Genomic DNA, 15119 nt, shown 5'->3' with positions numbered 1-15119 from the left:
TAAGCTTTTAAAATTGAAAAAAATATATTAATAGGTTTTACTTAAAAAATATTTCTCAAGCTTATTTCTTTATAATATAATATGATATATATAGTTATATTTTATAAAATAAGCTATGTATGAATATAAGATATAATAAAAAAATTCATCATTATACTTTTTAAATTTCATTCTTTTATTGTAAGTGATTAAATATTTATATTAAATATTATATATATATATTAGATAAACTTTTAAAAAAATTAATTCATTAATAAATTATTTTCCAGTTCATTTTCCATAACATAAACAAATACTGGAAAGTGTTTTCCAGTTGATTTTCCATAACAATACCAAATCGGAAAATACTTTTCAGGAATTTACTTTCCTCGGAATTCATTTTCTAAAAGGAAACAACTTTCCTGCAAACAAACGGAGCCTAAATTATTCATTGACTGTGATTTTCCAATTATTGACTGTGATTTTCCAAGGACACCTCAATTCGGTCCCCAAATATATATATATAAATATAATTTGAATTTTTTTTGTTGTTTTAAATTAATTTTTAATTTTTTTGAATTATTTTGATATATTGATGTAAAAAAATTATTTAGTTTTATTTATATATTTTTAAAATAAAAACATTTGAAAAAATAATTTATTATTAAGTTTATATGAAATTTATAATTAGTTACATTTTAATTTTTGCGGGACATACAGGAAATTTAAATCATCATAATTAGCCTTTGTTTTCACGTTTAACAATTCACAACCATTATTAATTACTTAATTTTCATAATGAAGAAAAAATAACCTAAGGTTTGGTATCACAACTAAAAAAATATGATCTTTTATTTGTCATTAAAGTCCAAAAATAGAGCATACAATGGGAAAAAAAAATTAAATAATATAGTGTAATTGTGATTATTTAAATACATTAAAATGATATTTTTTTTTAATTTTTTTTTTAAATCAACACATGAAAAAAAATTCAAAATATATAAAAAAAATTAATTTTTTACAAACATGATTTGTACCACGTGTAAACATTTAATCTCGAGGCATAAAAGCTTGTTTGAGATAATTTTATGCAAAATAAAAAAAAATTAAGAGTAATAAAAAAGAGGGTTCTTAACATGTACTTGTATTTATTTGAGGAAATTCACAAATTCACAGACTTAAAATAAAAGAAAAATAAAAAACTTTAAGAGTTTTTAAGGGTATATTAGTAATTGAATTGTAAACGGATAGGATAAGTCAGTCCATGAATGACCCAAGCTACCCAGCTTCAAAGCCAAAGCTAGAGAATAGCACAAAAGCGGGAGAGCTTTTCTCTGCTCTCACTTCTCCAAAATGGCTGCTTCATCTTCTACAGCACTAGTGGCTCTCTGTTCTTCGTTAACCACTCAATGCAAAATCTCCAAAAGCCAAAACCCTCCTCTCTCCAGAACCTTTTGTCTCTCTAAACCCAATTTTGGGTCTTTCTCAAACACCACTAACAGGCTCTCCTCTCCTCTTATTTTCTCTAAAAGACCTACATTCTTTGCCAGGCCCAAAGTCTCTGAATCTGAAGCTCCTGTTGTTGAAGCGGAGACTGAAGTACCTGTGTCAGAGGCTAACCCTGAGCCTGCTGCCACGCAGGTTGTTGAGGTTGCTAAGGAAGAGCCCCCTAAGCGTGAGGAGATTTTTGCTGTTGTTATGGTGAGTATTGAATGGGAGTTGAAATTCTTGTTTTTAGCATTTTAAATTTTTGTTTTTGATTGATATTGATGTTTTTGGATTGATTTTGTGTGCCCTGATGGGTTTTTTGTTTTGTTTTTGTTTGTGTAATTTTATGGTTAGCTAGATGATTTTCTGGTTTGAACTTATAATCTTGCTGCCATTTGTGCCTTAGAAGACTAATATTTTACTCGTCAACGACTGATGTGTGTTTTTTATCCAACGATGAATGCAATGTTTTTGAGGTTTTCAAGAAGATTTATTGCTGTTCTATTATGGTTTCCCTGCTAGTCACCTTTTGCATAATTTGGCCTGCTTAATGATCCGGGGATAGGGTTTCAATTCTTTTTACAGGTAGGATCTCGCCAGTATATTGTTATACCAGGGCGATGGCTCTATGTTCAGAGGCTAAAAGGTGCAAATGTCAATGACAAGGTATAGTTTGCTATCGTTTTCTTTGTAGATCTTAAGTAGTTAAAATGGTTTCCAAGTTTGTTGCAGCCCCCACGTAGCTAGTTAGTGTTGTTTGATTATGTGGTAAGAATTGTTCTCGTGTGTATTCAAACTTTGATTTGAGGTTGCCAAAGGGGATTTTTTTTTTTTCTCTCTCTGTATTGGTGAATGTGAAGCTCCAATCTCATAGTAGCATCTTCAAATGCACGCTTGATTTCTGATCAAACAAGATGAGAATACTGCTTACTGCCAGTGATTCTAATTACATGAAATTCTGTACATTTGCCAATATTTTATATAGTGATCATATTCTCTTACACAGAAATTTCTCCTCTTTTATGAGGCAATTTCAACAGTGCATTTGGATGAATTCCAAAAGCTTTGATTGTAAAAGCATTCTTTCCAAATTCTTATCATGTTTTTGATAACCCCACATGCTGTATTTCCTAGGATAACTCTTTCTGGATCACTGCTGAACCAGATGTTGCAAAATTGCTTGAGTTATCTAAGACTTAGCCATGACTGGATTTCATGGATATCTGGTCATGCCAAGAACCAAAAGGCAATGCTTTTGATAAACCAAAGGCAATGTCTTTGGTAACCAAAGATACCGAAAAAAGATATGTTTTTCATTAGAAAAAAACCTTTAGAGAAACCATCTTCTGGAAGGTCAGATCAATTAGCTGGTTCACTTGTGTTTCTAATAGTTCGTGGGAAGGAAATGATATGCTTCTGTAAGATGCAAGAACTATTTATTACTACTACATCCTGAAGATTTGTTCAAGGAGAGGTCTAGATGGCTTTCAGAAAAGCCTGAAGCCAGGTGCCCACGTTGGAGGACTGTCCATAGTTCAACATGTTCTTTACATGCAGCATCCTAAAACTAAAACCATCACAAATAAATTATGTCCAATTCCTACTCAAGGATAGAACTTAGGAGATTTTCTTTAGTAAGTTGAATGGCACGTGGTTTTGCTTAACATGACCTCTGGTGTCTCATCCAGCTTTCATTTCTATGTAATTTTTCTTCCTTTTAGAATCTTACTTCATCGTATTTCTTCTCTCCCTCTATAAAGAAGAAATCATGGGGCTGCTCCTATTTCTTAGGATTTTCTTTGTTGTTAATAAAAAAGGTGATACTCAACCATGGAACCTATTCATCAATATGCAAGATTGCAACACTTTTGTGATGATAGAAAGGATCTAATTGATTAGTCCCTTTTCCTATTAGAGAAACGTTATGTAACTGGTTTTGGCTCTAGGTTCTTCAAAAGTTTGCATTTTGCATTTTGCATTGATTTAAAAGTTCAACCTTTGATTCTTCTGCAGATAGTTTTGAATAAGGTGTTACTTGTGGGAACAAGAACAAGTGCCTATATTGGAAAACCAGTGGTGACTAATGCTTCTGTTCATGCCGTAGTTGAAGAGCAGGTAGGTTTCATGACTGGTTATTATATGTATCTTTTCTTTCAGGTGACCTTTACTTTCATCTTTTTTTTCCTGCACCTTTCTTTAAGTTCCCTAATTTTTCATTTGTATAACAATTGCAGGGATTGGATGCTAAAAAGATTGTCTTCAAATATAAGAGGAAGAAGAACTATAGGAGAAATATTGGTCATCGACAGGTATATCTGATATCTTCTCATTTCAAGCATACACATGCATAGAACCACAAAAAAAAAAAAAATTCTTATTGCTTCATTATTCTTATTCTCTATAAAAATAATGCATGAGACAATTTTATTTCATCTTTAATCTTTTATGTTCATATTTTATTTTATTTTTTGTATATGAACGAGGAAATAAAATAATGCTCTTGGCCTTACTTGGGTGGCAGTTGGGGTTTTGTGGTTTCAAATCTCAGTCATACCAATACATTAATAAAGTCCAATTTCCAAATTCCAGTTAAATTCGCTCAAGTTCAGTAGCCAATAGAAAATGTGCCTTTTACCTTGAGTTTTCTCTTACCGCTCCTTGTTAAAACTTTACTCTTTTGTTGGTTTTTTTTTAATTGTTTTTAATTATCCCTTCCACTCAAATTAGACCATGGGTTACCACTAAATGAGACAGGGCCGCAATCATCTTCACTAACCTTGATAATTGAAATTTAAATGAAAGATGACTCCCTTTGTTCTTTTGTCAACTTTGATTGATTGAAATGACCTTCTACTGCCTGATATTTTAAAAAATGCTCTGACTCAATCATGCAGCCAAATACTCGGATAAGGATAACAGGCATCACTGGCTATCAAGACTACCCAGTATCTACTCTTGATTCATAAGATTTCCCGCGGAGTTTTGGATGAATACTTGAAGTTCAGCTCTTGACACTTTGTGAAGTTGTTCTTTTACTTTTGGTGTTGTTGTAATTCCCCTTAAAGGGCAATGATGTTGAATTATGAGAATTGATTTTGCATAAATGAATTATTTGCAGTATGCAAGAATGTAGGGTGGCATGCTTATACATCCGTGAGAGCACACTGGTGGATTGTCGATGATTTTCATGTGGTCTCATGGGTAAAGACTTTCGTGGCCTCCATGAATTATCCAAATCTTTGGATGGAACCCTATATCCCGTTCTTTTCTTTATCATCTTGCTATCTCTCCGCAGCTTGTTTCTTGATTGATTCTTCGTATTTTTGGTATTTTTTCTGCAGTAGTGATGTGAAACTCCTTTCTTATCATCTCTTCATATAATGAATCGCTTTGGCAAATTCGTGCCAGCTTGTCATAATATTCAACCTTTGTTCTTCAGCGCACCATTCTGAATAAGTTGTCAATGGCAGGAACAACCAGTGCCCGCATTATGTGGAGGTTTAACTCTTTTAACTTGTTTTCTTTTTTCTTTTTGTTTGGGGGGGGTGTTAATACAGTCTCCTCTACCCAATTTAAGCCACCATTCCATATTAAACGGAAGAAATCAAAATCCTTTCATTTAGGTATTCCCATTGCAACTGCTGTGGACGTCGTTAAAGTCCAGCTCTAATGAATTTTTGTGCCATGTGGCTGATCTCAAGTCTGCTTGCATTCGGCTGTCCCAGCTTAACATTACATGAGTTATCGCGATCCTTGATGATTAAGATTTAAATGAACCCCTGCTATATTCTTGCGCCTGTTTTGATTCACTATTATGAAACACAGACCACCATAGTGGGTTGACATGGAATCTGGCGTGGTCGGGAGTTGATCTGCCTGGTTCGGTTATAAATCGAGGTGGACTTGTGACCTGGTGAAAACGTTATTGTTTTGACATTCTTTTTTGAATTAACCCATGATCTGGATAAGATGAAACTACTGCTCAATGTCGATGTGGTTAATTGAAATTGAGATCTTGTTCATATGCCAATATATAGACAGCAGGAGCATTACCAAACATGGGGCGTTTTTCCATAATTTCCAGGTAGAAACGCTTTCAGAGACACCTGTTTGCTGGCCAAATCGATTGACAGATATTCTGAGGATTTCAATACCTTACGAGGAACCGATATGCGTCTCACATTTAAATCCAGAGAATTACAAGGGGTGATCTGGATTGCTTGTCAGTTTTCAGAAATCTCTTAAACCAGGTGCCCAGGAACAAGGACTATACAGTCTTTCATCCTGTTCCTGAGTTGCTGCATCCCGAACGTAAAACTGACCTAATTATGTCCCAGTTCTTGCACAAGTTGTTGCATTCACAACATTTGCAATCCCACATTGCTTGAATGCAATTCATGGCTACTGCTCATATTTCTGCTTTAGTCTTCTATTGATTAATGAATAGGCAAAACCACAAGGCCAAATGATCCTATTGGCAATACTATCTTAGTATAGTTCTTAAATAAATGTATCAACAGCAATACAACCCAGCCTTAATCTTTCAAGATTCTTTCAAGGATTATAAAGGATTACAACACCTTCCTAGAGCATTGCTGGCTCCCAACTGTACAAATAATCCATATTGGGAGATCACTGAATTAACATTTCATGGAAAAAAATATATATATATTATAAGAGATTATGCATTAACTTTATACTTCATTGTCATCACAGGGGAGAATAATCAACCCATCTGTATCACAAGCGACGCAGGTGTCATGTATTTTGTGGCAAAAGAAGGATGCCACTCTGCAGCTTTTTTCAGATCCTTTAAGCAAGCAGCAAGAGATCTCTCTTAAGCTGGCTTTGGCGGCGAGACTGGCCAATACAAGCTTCACTCATATATTCGCTTTCTCTTTAGAAGTGTAGGGAATATAGAAATGGACCCAATAATGAAGAGCACAGACAAAGTTTTGAAATCGTATAGATCCTTTACTGACTTGAGATCCCCAAGAGCAAGGCCAGCCTGACGTTGGGAAAGAGGCAGCAACACAATTAGCAAGATGATGCATAGAAATGTTGGAACATCAGTTATTCATTTCAAACATCTCTAGGGCCTCGCAGCAACATTCTTGATGACAATGCCAATGAATATTGTTATTAGCAACTAAAATTTATAGGACACTCCACTCAAAGTAGTAAAGAAATTCACATTAAGAAAAACACTCCAGACAACTTTACTGCCACTACCAAGCTATTTCTAGTTCCAAACGTAGCAGAAGATCTATAACTATCATGGATAAAATTGATACATTTACATCAAGCAACAAATCCAGGAAATTACTAATCTGTACATATCCAACACCTAACAAATATGCACAAATAAACTTCTCTTGCCACCGCCAGGTGATCATTATTTATCCAATCTGAACTAATACTGATGATCTACTAATGATATGCAGCAAAAGTTCCTAGCGAACTACCATGTGTTGCAATATTTGATGAATATATGTTAAGAGTTTTGATGATAATCCAGTGATTATATGAAAACAAGCAACACAAATTTTTGAAAGGGAAAGCAATCACTATAGCAAGAACATGAATAAGTCTAACTTTAAAAAGAAAATCACAAAAGAAGCCAGGAACTAAGTAGAAAAACTCACCCTGACAGTGATATAGGAAGCAGGAATAAGACCTAGTAAAGTAGCCAAAAAGAAAATATGAAACGGTATGTCCACTATTGGAGATGCCAAATTGATAAAAAGATTGGGCAGCGTTGGAGTTACTCTCAAGAAGAGCATGTAATTCAGTAGTTTTTCCCTTCTCTTAGCAATCTGAATTCCAAAAAGATTCAAATTAGGGTGGTATTGCTGAAATGTAGAGCAAATATATGAAAATTGTAGTAAAATTGTTAATTCCAAATAAATTAAAAGAATAGTACCTCTGCCTGAAAAAATCTCAACTTTTCAGGCCACAACCAATTAACTAGAGGCCTGCCAATCAACTTGGACAAGAAAAAGCAGGAAGACGCTCCAGCAGTGGCATTGAAAACAACTAAAAAAATCCCCCTAACAACGCCAAAAAGAGCTCCAGCTAGCAATGACATGAAAATTGTTCCAGGAATCATAAAAGTCTGCATGAAGATATAAGTAGAGCAGTAGCCCAGAATGAATTGTGCTGGATATTCATTTGCATATGTTGCGAGATTGTCTCTGAAGCAAAATAGAGCAATGTAGTTCAGCAAAAGTACGATACAGTTAGAACAAGAATATAAAGAAGGTAATAGACAAGAACATTTAGCCACTAAATAGTATTTCTTTTTTAACACAACAACGTCAGTACTACTTTTGAGGCTCTGACTGCCAAGCATGCAGGGCAAACATTTAGAAGATCAAAACCAACACACAGAGATTGTACAATACTAATCTACACAATTTATATAGACTAGTCAGGCTAAACTTGAGGATCTGATTCACCTCTCCACATCTGCGGCATTGTAAAAATAATCTATAAGAACTCTCCCACTTCACCTAATGACTTAATCTCTGCCATAAAACTATGGTCAACATCTTGAACAAAGAAATTAGTTCATTTCATTTCCATGACCTCAACCATAGTCTCGAATGAAAGGACTAACTTAAATCCCATTCCTGAATTTCACCACCAACAACATAAATCCTTTCACTTCTAAATTTTCCAACTACTAACAAATGCACACGAAAAGCAAATTAAATCTATCAAATCAACCTTCAAGATGAAAAATTTAACTCCAATGCAACATCTCCCTACACTCAAAAACAACTTCCAGAATTAGAATTCAACAACCCCTGTATCCCAATCAATAAATTAACTAACAAAACCAAAGTATTTTCATTAGGAAAACTAGTTCCGTCAATATTTAGCTGACATTTTACCATCAAATCCTTATGATTCACCACAAAAAAAAAAAACTGAGGAAAAAACTGAGGAAAAAATCCCACATCTATCCATGCAATTTCATACAATCGATTCACATATATAACCAAATAACCCTAAAAAACTAAAAAAAATAAAAAATAAAACCCATTCAAATTTGAGCATTAAAGAAAAGAACGAAGAAAATTGAAATTAAAAGAAAATAGAAAAGGAGGGCATACTTGAGCAAGCGAAGATCTGAAATAGTACGAGGCAACTTGAGCTTGCCGTATTCAGCAGCAGGCATTGTCAAGTAGATACAAAACAATCCCGTTGAAAAGACCAAAAAGACTCCGATAGCAGCAGCTAATTCCCATCTTGTCAACGGAAATCTCTCAAATTTAGCTCTTTTCGCAGAGGGTGAATCGTCCTCTTTAGCTTTCTCTTCATCTCTCGTCGTTAACACCCTCCCCCTCTCGTTTCCTGTCGTTGTTTCACCACCTACAATATTCCTTGTCGATGCCATAAATTCATATAAGAAAAATAAAAAATTTCTGGCTTTTTAGTGGAATGATTTTGGGGTTCAATAGCGAGTCATTTCATTGTTTTGAATTGAACCCATTTTGATTTGGGGCAAATAAATAATGGGTTTTGAACAGAGATTTGATCATGATGGTGAGCTTCTGAGAAATTTTGGATTTTGAATTCTGTTGTTTTTTTTCCTTCCTTTTTCAAGACAGAACCCTAGAGAGATAAATGGCAGGAACAGGGGGGGCGACACTAAAATTGAAACGGCAATGGCAATGTTTTTATTTTTCCTTATGCGTGTGTTTTTGAAGAGAAGGGAAAGAAGCAGAAGGATTTCATTGGAAGGGAAGATAAATTTGATTTTTGAGTAATTTTCATGAGCAGTAGAGTTTGGTATAAAACATTTTGATTTTTTTTAATTTTAAATTATATTTTAAATTTTGATTTTTTTTTAATTTTTAATTTTATTTTTAATATTTATAAGCGATGATTTTAAAAATAAATAATTATTTTAATATATTTTTAAATAAAAATATTTTATTTTTTATTTTAAAAAAAAACATATTAAAAATTATATTATTTAGATAATAATGCAATAATTATTTTTATTTAAAAATATATTAAAATAAATTTATTTTTATTTAAAAAATATTATTAATATTAAAACATATATATATATATATACGCCTAAAAGGTAAATGGTGTGGAGGTCAGTTTTTGGGATTACAAATCTTATGATATGTCACTTTCGCTACTTTACTTTTCTTTCTTTTTTCTTTTTTCTTTTTTTCTTTTTTTTGTTTTTAATGTAATTTAATGATTAGAAAATAGGGAATTGATATGAAGTTGATTTCCAAAGATTTTTTTGTTAGGTAAGCTATCCCTTTGCTACAAATAAATGGCGTCCCGGGAGTCTTTCCGCGTTGACGTCGAGCCTATTTGGTATTATTATAATAATTATTTTTTATTTAAAAATATACTAAAATAATATTTTTTATTATTTTTTAAAATTTATTTTTAATATTAGCACATTAAAATTATTTAAAAATAAAAAATATTTTTAAAATACAAAAATAAATAAAATTGTAAACCCAATTTATCATGCATGTTAAAGATGTTAATCCAATATAAATATATCATCTTATTTAAGAAAAGAATATATATAGATTCGAAACTTTAGGCTAAATTAAGTATTTTCATTGTCATCTCCATTAATTTCTTCAGAGTTGATATGTTGAAGTTAAAAGTAAATAGTATGTTTTATTTTAAAAAGTTTAACAAAATGTAGAAATTTTTAACAATTGATTTAGAATATACTTTGTTTAACAAAAAGTTTAATAATATTATTTAAATTGGAGTCATGACACGGCCGAGTAAAATTCTTTTCTGTGTAAAACAAGAATGCTAAAGAAAAACAACTTGAGACCTGATTCTAGTTAAATTAGTAATTTAAAAAATATTATTTAAAAAATATAACAATGATAAATAAACATATAAAAAATTAAATGAACCCGATTAGAGCCAACTTAAATTATAAAATAATTCAATAATAAACAAAGGAATTAAAAAAAAACAAAAAAAAACTTAGTTAAACCAAGTTAACTTGCAAACTTTGCAACCATGGATATATAATTAAGATAATCTCATAAAAAATTATAAAAAAAAATTATATTTAATAAATATAATTTACAATAATAATTCTTAGTATCTTTAGAATTTACAATAAAATCAATGTAAAATGATATAAAAACTCTTAAATAAAAGTTTTGTTAGTTTCTTCTTTAAGAATATTAAAGTAATTATATTATTCTAAAGATTTAATAATATAAAAATATCCTATTATTTTGTTTTGTTTTAAAATTAAATTTAAATTATTTTTTTAAAAGAAAAAAGAAAAAAAAGAAAGAAATTAAAAAACTCTTTGTGAGAGTGTTTTTCATTGAAGAACAAATGTCTGGTCACTATAACAAGAACACCATTCTAGAAGGTGGCATTTGATATTGTGTGATAAAAAATCTAAAATAATCTTGTATTCATAATTAAAAAAATTATTTTTTTAAGGATATTTAAGTAATTAACATAAAAAAATATAAAAAACTCAAAAAGCCCTAATCCAAAAGGAACTTTTTTTTAAAGGTCATTTAGTAATTATATTATAGAAAAAAAAATATAAAATTACTAATTAACACCTTTCTTTAGTATAAATAAACTTTATTGAAAAAAAACTTTTATATTCCTAAACCGAAGCTTGCCCATCGAAAGTAAAATAGTAGTTTTACTATGAATTGGACCATGTAACACTAATTAGTTTTAGGGTTTTTTTTTGTTTTTAATAAAGTTTACACTTGTCACCCTAAGTTGGACTAATTAACTTTAATTTCTTAAGAAATTATTTGTTGTACATAGGTTTCAAATTTCTCATATTCACGAACATGGGATATAGACATCACAAGATGCACCATCCCATTTGAGCTTTGTTGTCACAGCAGCCAGAAATGGGCCTAAATTATTAGTGTTGCATGGTGTAGACTTTGGATATCTTAATATTGTCCATTAATTATCGAATGACAACTCAATTTAATTTATATTAATAATTTCATTTTAGCAAAATAAAGATTTATCTTATAAAATTCAAATATAAAAATAATTAATCTAAATAAAATTATAAAACTTTATATATATATATAGTTAAGTAAAATATAATTAAATAATAAACATGAAAACTAAGCTAAATATACAATTGATTATTAGCACATAGAAGTATTTCCCCTCTTCTCTCAAACTCTTTTTTATTATTATTATTAATATAAATATCTAAACTAATTTACATGAATCTTGATTAATCTTACGAACTTTAAAATAAATAATCATATAAATATTAATAATCTTAATATTTATAAAATTTAAACTAATAATATCTAAAAAACAAATATAGAACCTAATCAGTTAAATTACATCTCAAACTCTTCATTGTTGGTGTTGTACCCTAAATTATGTTGATTTTTTTAAATACAAAAAGCCATGCTATTCAAGCAAGGAGAGTTTTATATAACTAACAATTTTAAGTTCACTGCCATTCTATTTTATCCAAAAACAGGATAAAGAGAATGGAAAGAATATTTTGATTTATTGGCCTGATATTCTTCCCCTGGTCAAGGTTCATTTGATTCCAAATTTAAAGGGTTGAGTAGGGAGGTAGGCAGGCATCATCTTGTCGAATTCAGGCCCTCGATCAGGCATATCCCACAATCATCTTTTGCAAGTACAGCTTCATTTTCCATAGGAGAAACCTTTTGAATCCTGTTTTGCTTTTGTTCTTGCATCACTCATTGACTCCCATGCTTGTATCACAATTCACTACTCAACACACGAAAAGAAAACATCATCATGGTGGTTTGCACTCTCTTCACGTTGGGCAGACGGACCTTTTCTATACTTTGTTCCACAGACGCCTAAATCAGGGGGCTCGGTCTAGCATAGGTTCTATTTTCCAGCCGCATGTATTGATCAGCCTAGCAGTTCCAGTGAATTTGTGACCTTTTCGGGCTAGGCACCAGACTTGGGTGCTTTCAAGGTTGAAAAAACACATCACCCGATATATTATATTTAACCATCTAACACAAATAACAATTATTTTATTCATTAGAATATTTATTAATGAAATCTCTTTTTTTAAAAATATTGAAATCCAGTAAATCTTTTTTTTTCCAACAAAAAAAACCTAAAAAATAATAAATGAATTTTAATATAAAATGAGGTTTTTGAGAATTACTGGATCTGGTATCTTATAATTTCAAAAATCTTAAAAAGTTGAGAGATAAAAATAAATTTTCATAATAATATTTAAATATGTCTTCTCTTTATAATGTTTTGTGAGAGAGTGAATGCTAGATAAAAAAGTTGATTTCTTTTACTATATTGCACTAAATAGACTGTCCGTGTTTGTTTATGGGTCGCCTTGATTTTTTTTAAGTGTAAAAAAAAACAAGAAGAAAGCATTGTAACGGTATTTTAAAAAGAAAAAAATAATAATAACTCCAAATCATATAAAAAAATATATATCAACCATCAATCCATAGAACTTTAAATGATAAAAGATAAATTAAAAAAATAATGAACAAAAAAAAATAAAATAAAGCATCAACAAACCTGAGTGATGAAATTAAGAAAAGCCAAGATTATAGATTTAATGATGAAATCTAAAACATATTAAAATTTGATAAAGGTGCTAGGAATAAACATTTAAAACAAAAATATTGAAGGTCAAAACCTAAAATACCATCAAATATTGAAATGAAAGGCCAAATTAAAAATTCTTAAGTCCACAAATTCACAAAAGAATCAAAAAAAAAAAATCAAGTGATTGAGGACCATTTAGAAAAAAAGAAAAAAAATTTTAAAAATCAAAATACACCATTTAATGTTCAAAATGCTCAACCCAAAGAGTTGACTCATGACCAATAGACCCGAGGGATAAGTCAATCCAGGTCTCAAGGGATGAAAAACATTTAATACTTATATTTAATTCAAAACATTTAATTCAAAAGCAAAACTTCCTGTAAAAAACTAAATTTAACAAAGCCAAAAAAAAAAAATCAAGTGATTGAGGACCATTTAGAAAAAAAGAAAAAAAATTTTAAAAATCAAAATACACCATTTAATGTTCAAAATACTCAACCCAAAAAGTTGACTCATGACCAATAGACCTGAGGGATAAGTCAATCCAGGTCTCAAAAGATGAAAAACATTCGATACTTATATTTAATTCAAAATATTTAATTCAAAAGTAAAACTCCCCGTAAAAAACTAAATTTAACAAAGCCAAAAAATAAAAAGAGCACTAGGTAACATGCTTTTTTTTCTTCAAAACAAATGGAAAATCCCATAGGAATTGAAAAAGAATATTTGAGAATAAAACCAAAAAAATAAGCTAAAAAGTTAAAAAATCATACAAATCTCAAAGAACATTTTAAGCCTAAGTTAATTTTCAAAAGTTAATTTTCAATTCTAGACTGAACTAAAGGGTATAATAAATTAATTTAATCAAAAAAATCTTGTTAAAAAAGTAAGATTTAACAAGGAGCAATTGAGACAATATCAGTTCAATTTAATGTTGAAAAATAAAATAAATTAATATAATTAAATTAAAAAAATATTTTAAAAGAGGTAGATTTACCAAAGACAAAAAAAAATTAAAACAACCTATGTTACTCTCAAAAGATCAGAACTTGAGCCAACCCATTTAACTTTAATAACTTATGACCTGAGATATGAGGTATATAATCTCAAAAAAAAAAATTAATGAAAATAAAAAATAAAAAAAAATTTAAAAAATTAAAATAAAAAACCTAAAATGGATTAATCATTGAAATTGATGGATTAAGTCAATATGATTTTAAAAAATAAACACAAAAAATAAAAAATTTAAATTCTTAATTAGTAAAAAATAAATAAAATAAAAAATCAAAGCAATGAGGACTAAGTCATGCACAAAAAAATAAAAGAAAATAATTATAAATTAAATTTAAAAACAAAATAAATGAAAAAAAGGATTAAAATGAGCCATAAATAAAATAAGGAGAGGTGAAAACATTAATTAGTTTTGTAGCATGATAAGGAGAGGTGAAAACATTAATTAGTTTTGTAGCATGCCCGTTTTAGTTATTTTAATTCAGCAAATTATTATTTCTCGACAATTCATCAATTTTTTTTTCCACGCTAAATGAAAACAAAAAACGTGTAAGTCAAATTTAACAACGCATGCACTATATATATTTTGTGATTTCAAGTCCTATAAACTCCCGATTGTCTGATCAACGGAAGCAAAGGATAGATTAACCTTACAGTTGAATGTATTCAAGCCGAATATCAGGTTAACAGGGCCCAGGTTCAAACTTCTTGAGAATTACAATGGTAGTTGCGAGGGCAAATAGGGATGATCAATGGCTCAGTTAGAAGGATTCAACAGGGACACTGCTAGCTGAGGGCAAAGTGGCCTCATGGTTTTGGAGTAAAAGTTGGTGCTCTATGTCCCTCTTGAATTACTTTATAGACTTTAAAGAACTGAAATAGAGGTTATAATAAGAATGTGATTCTGGAAAGTGGACTCATGGGAAGCAATCCCGAAGTTTTATGATTGTATTATGCCCTAGACGTGAATAAATGACGGCTAGAGAAACATTCATAAAGTACCGCAGACAATGCTATGACAGCAAGCAAGAGTGAAGAATACGAAGAGCCAGAGAAAG

General features: G+C 30.4%; 2 protein-coding genes across 2 annotated transcripts; one reads left to right on the top strand and one right to left on the bottom strand.

The window, feature by feature from the left end:
* The first annotated feature begins 1254 nt into the window (after window positions 1-1254).
* LOC105108954 (50S ribosomal protein L21, chloroplastic) lies at window positions 1255-4735 on the top strand. Its single transcript, XM_011003480.1, has 5 exons — window positions 1255-1680; window positions 2053-2133; window positions 3481-3582; window positions 3702-3776; window positions 4362-4735. The coding sequence occupies exons 1-5, from the start codon at window positions 1333-1335 to the stop codon at window positions 4431-4433; spliced, it is 678 nt and encodes a 225-aa protein (XP_011001782.1). The 5' UTR covers window positions 1255-1332; the 3' UTR covers window positions 4434-4735.
* Window positions 4736-5917: 1182 nt separating this feature from the next.
* Window positions 5918-9238, bottom strand: LOC105108953 (uncharacterized membrane protein At4g09580-like). Its single transcript, XM_011003479.1, has 4 exons — window positions 8586-9238; window positions 7391-7661; window positions 7113-7283; window positions 5918-6475 (listed from the first exon to the last, which is right to left on the bottom strand). The coding sequence occupies exons 1-4, from the start codon at window positions 8867-8869 to the stop codon at window positions 6344-6346; spliced, it is 858 nt and encodes a 285-aa protein (XP_011001781.1). The 5' UTR covers window positions 8870-9238; the 3' UTR covers window positions 5918-6343.
* Window positions 9239-15119: the final 5881 nt, after the last annotated feature.

The sequence above is a fragment of the Populus euphratica genome, unplaced genomic scaffold, assembly GCF_000495115.2.
Source record: "Populus euphratica unplaced genomic scaffold, PopEup_1.0 scaffold401.1, whole genome shotgun sequence".
NCBI lineage: Eukaryota > Viridiplantae > Streptophyta > Magnoliopsida > Malpighiales > Salicaceae > Populus > Populus euphratica.
Note: the sequence above shows the minus strand (reverse complement) of the source record. Positions and strands in the feature narration are given on the sequence as shown.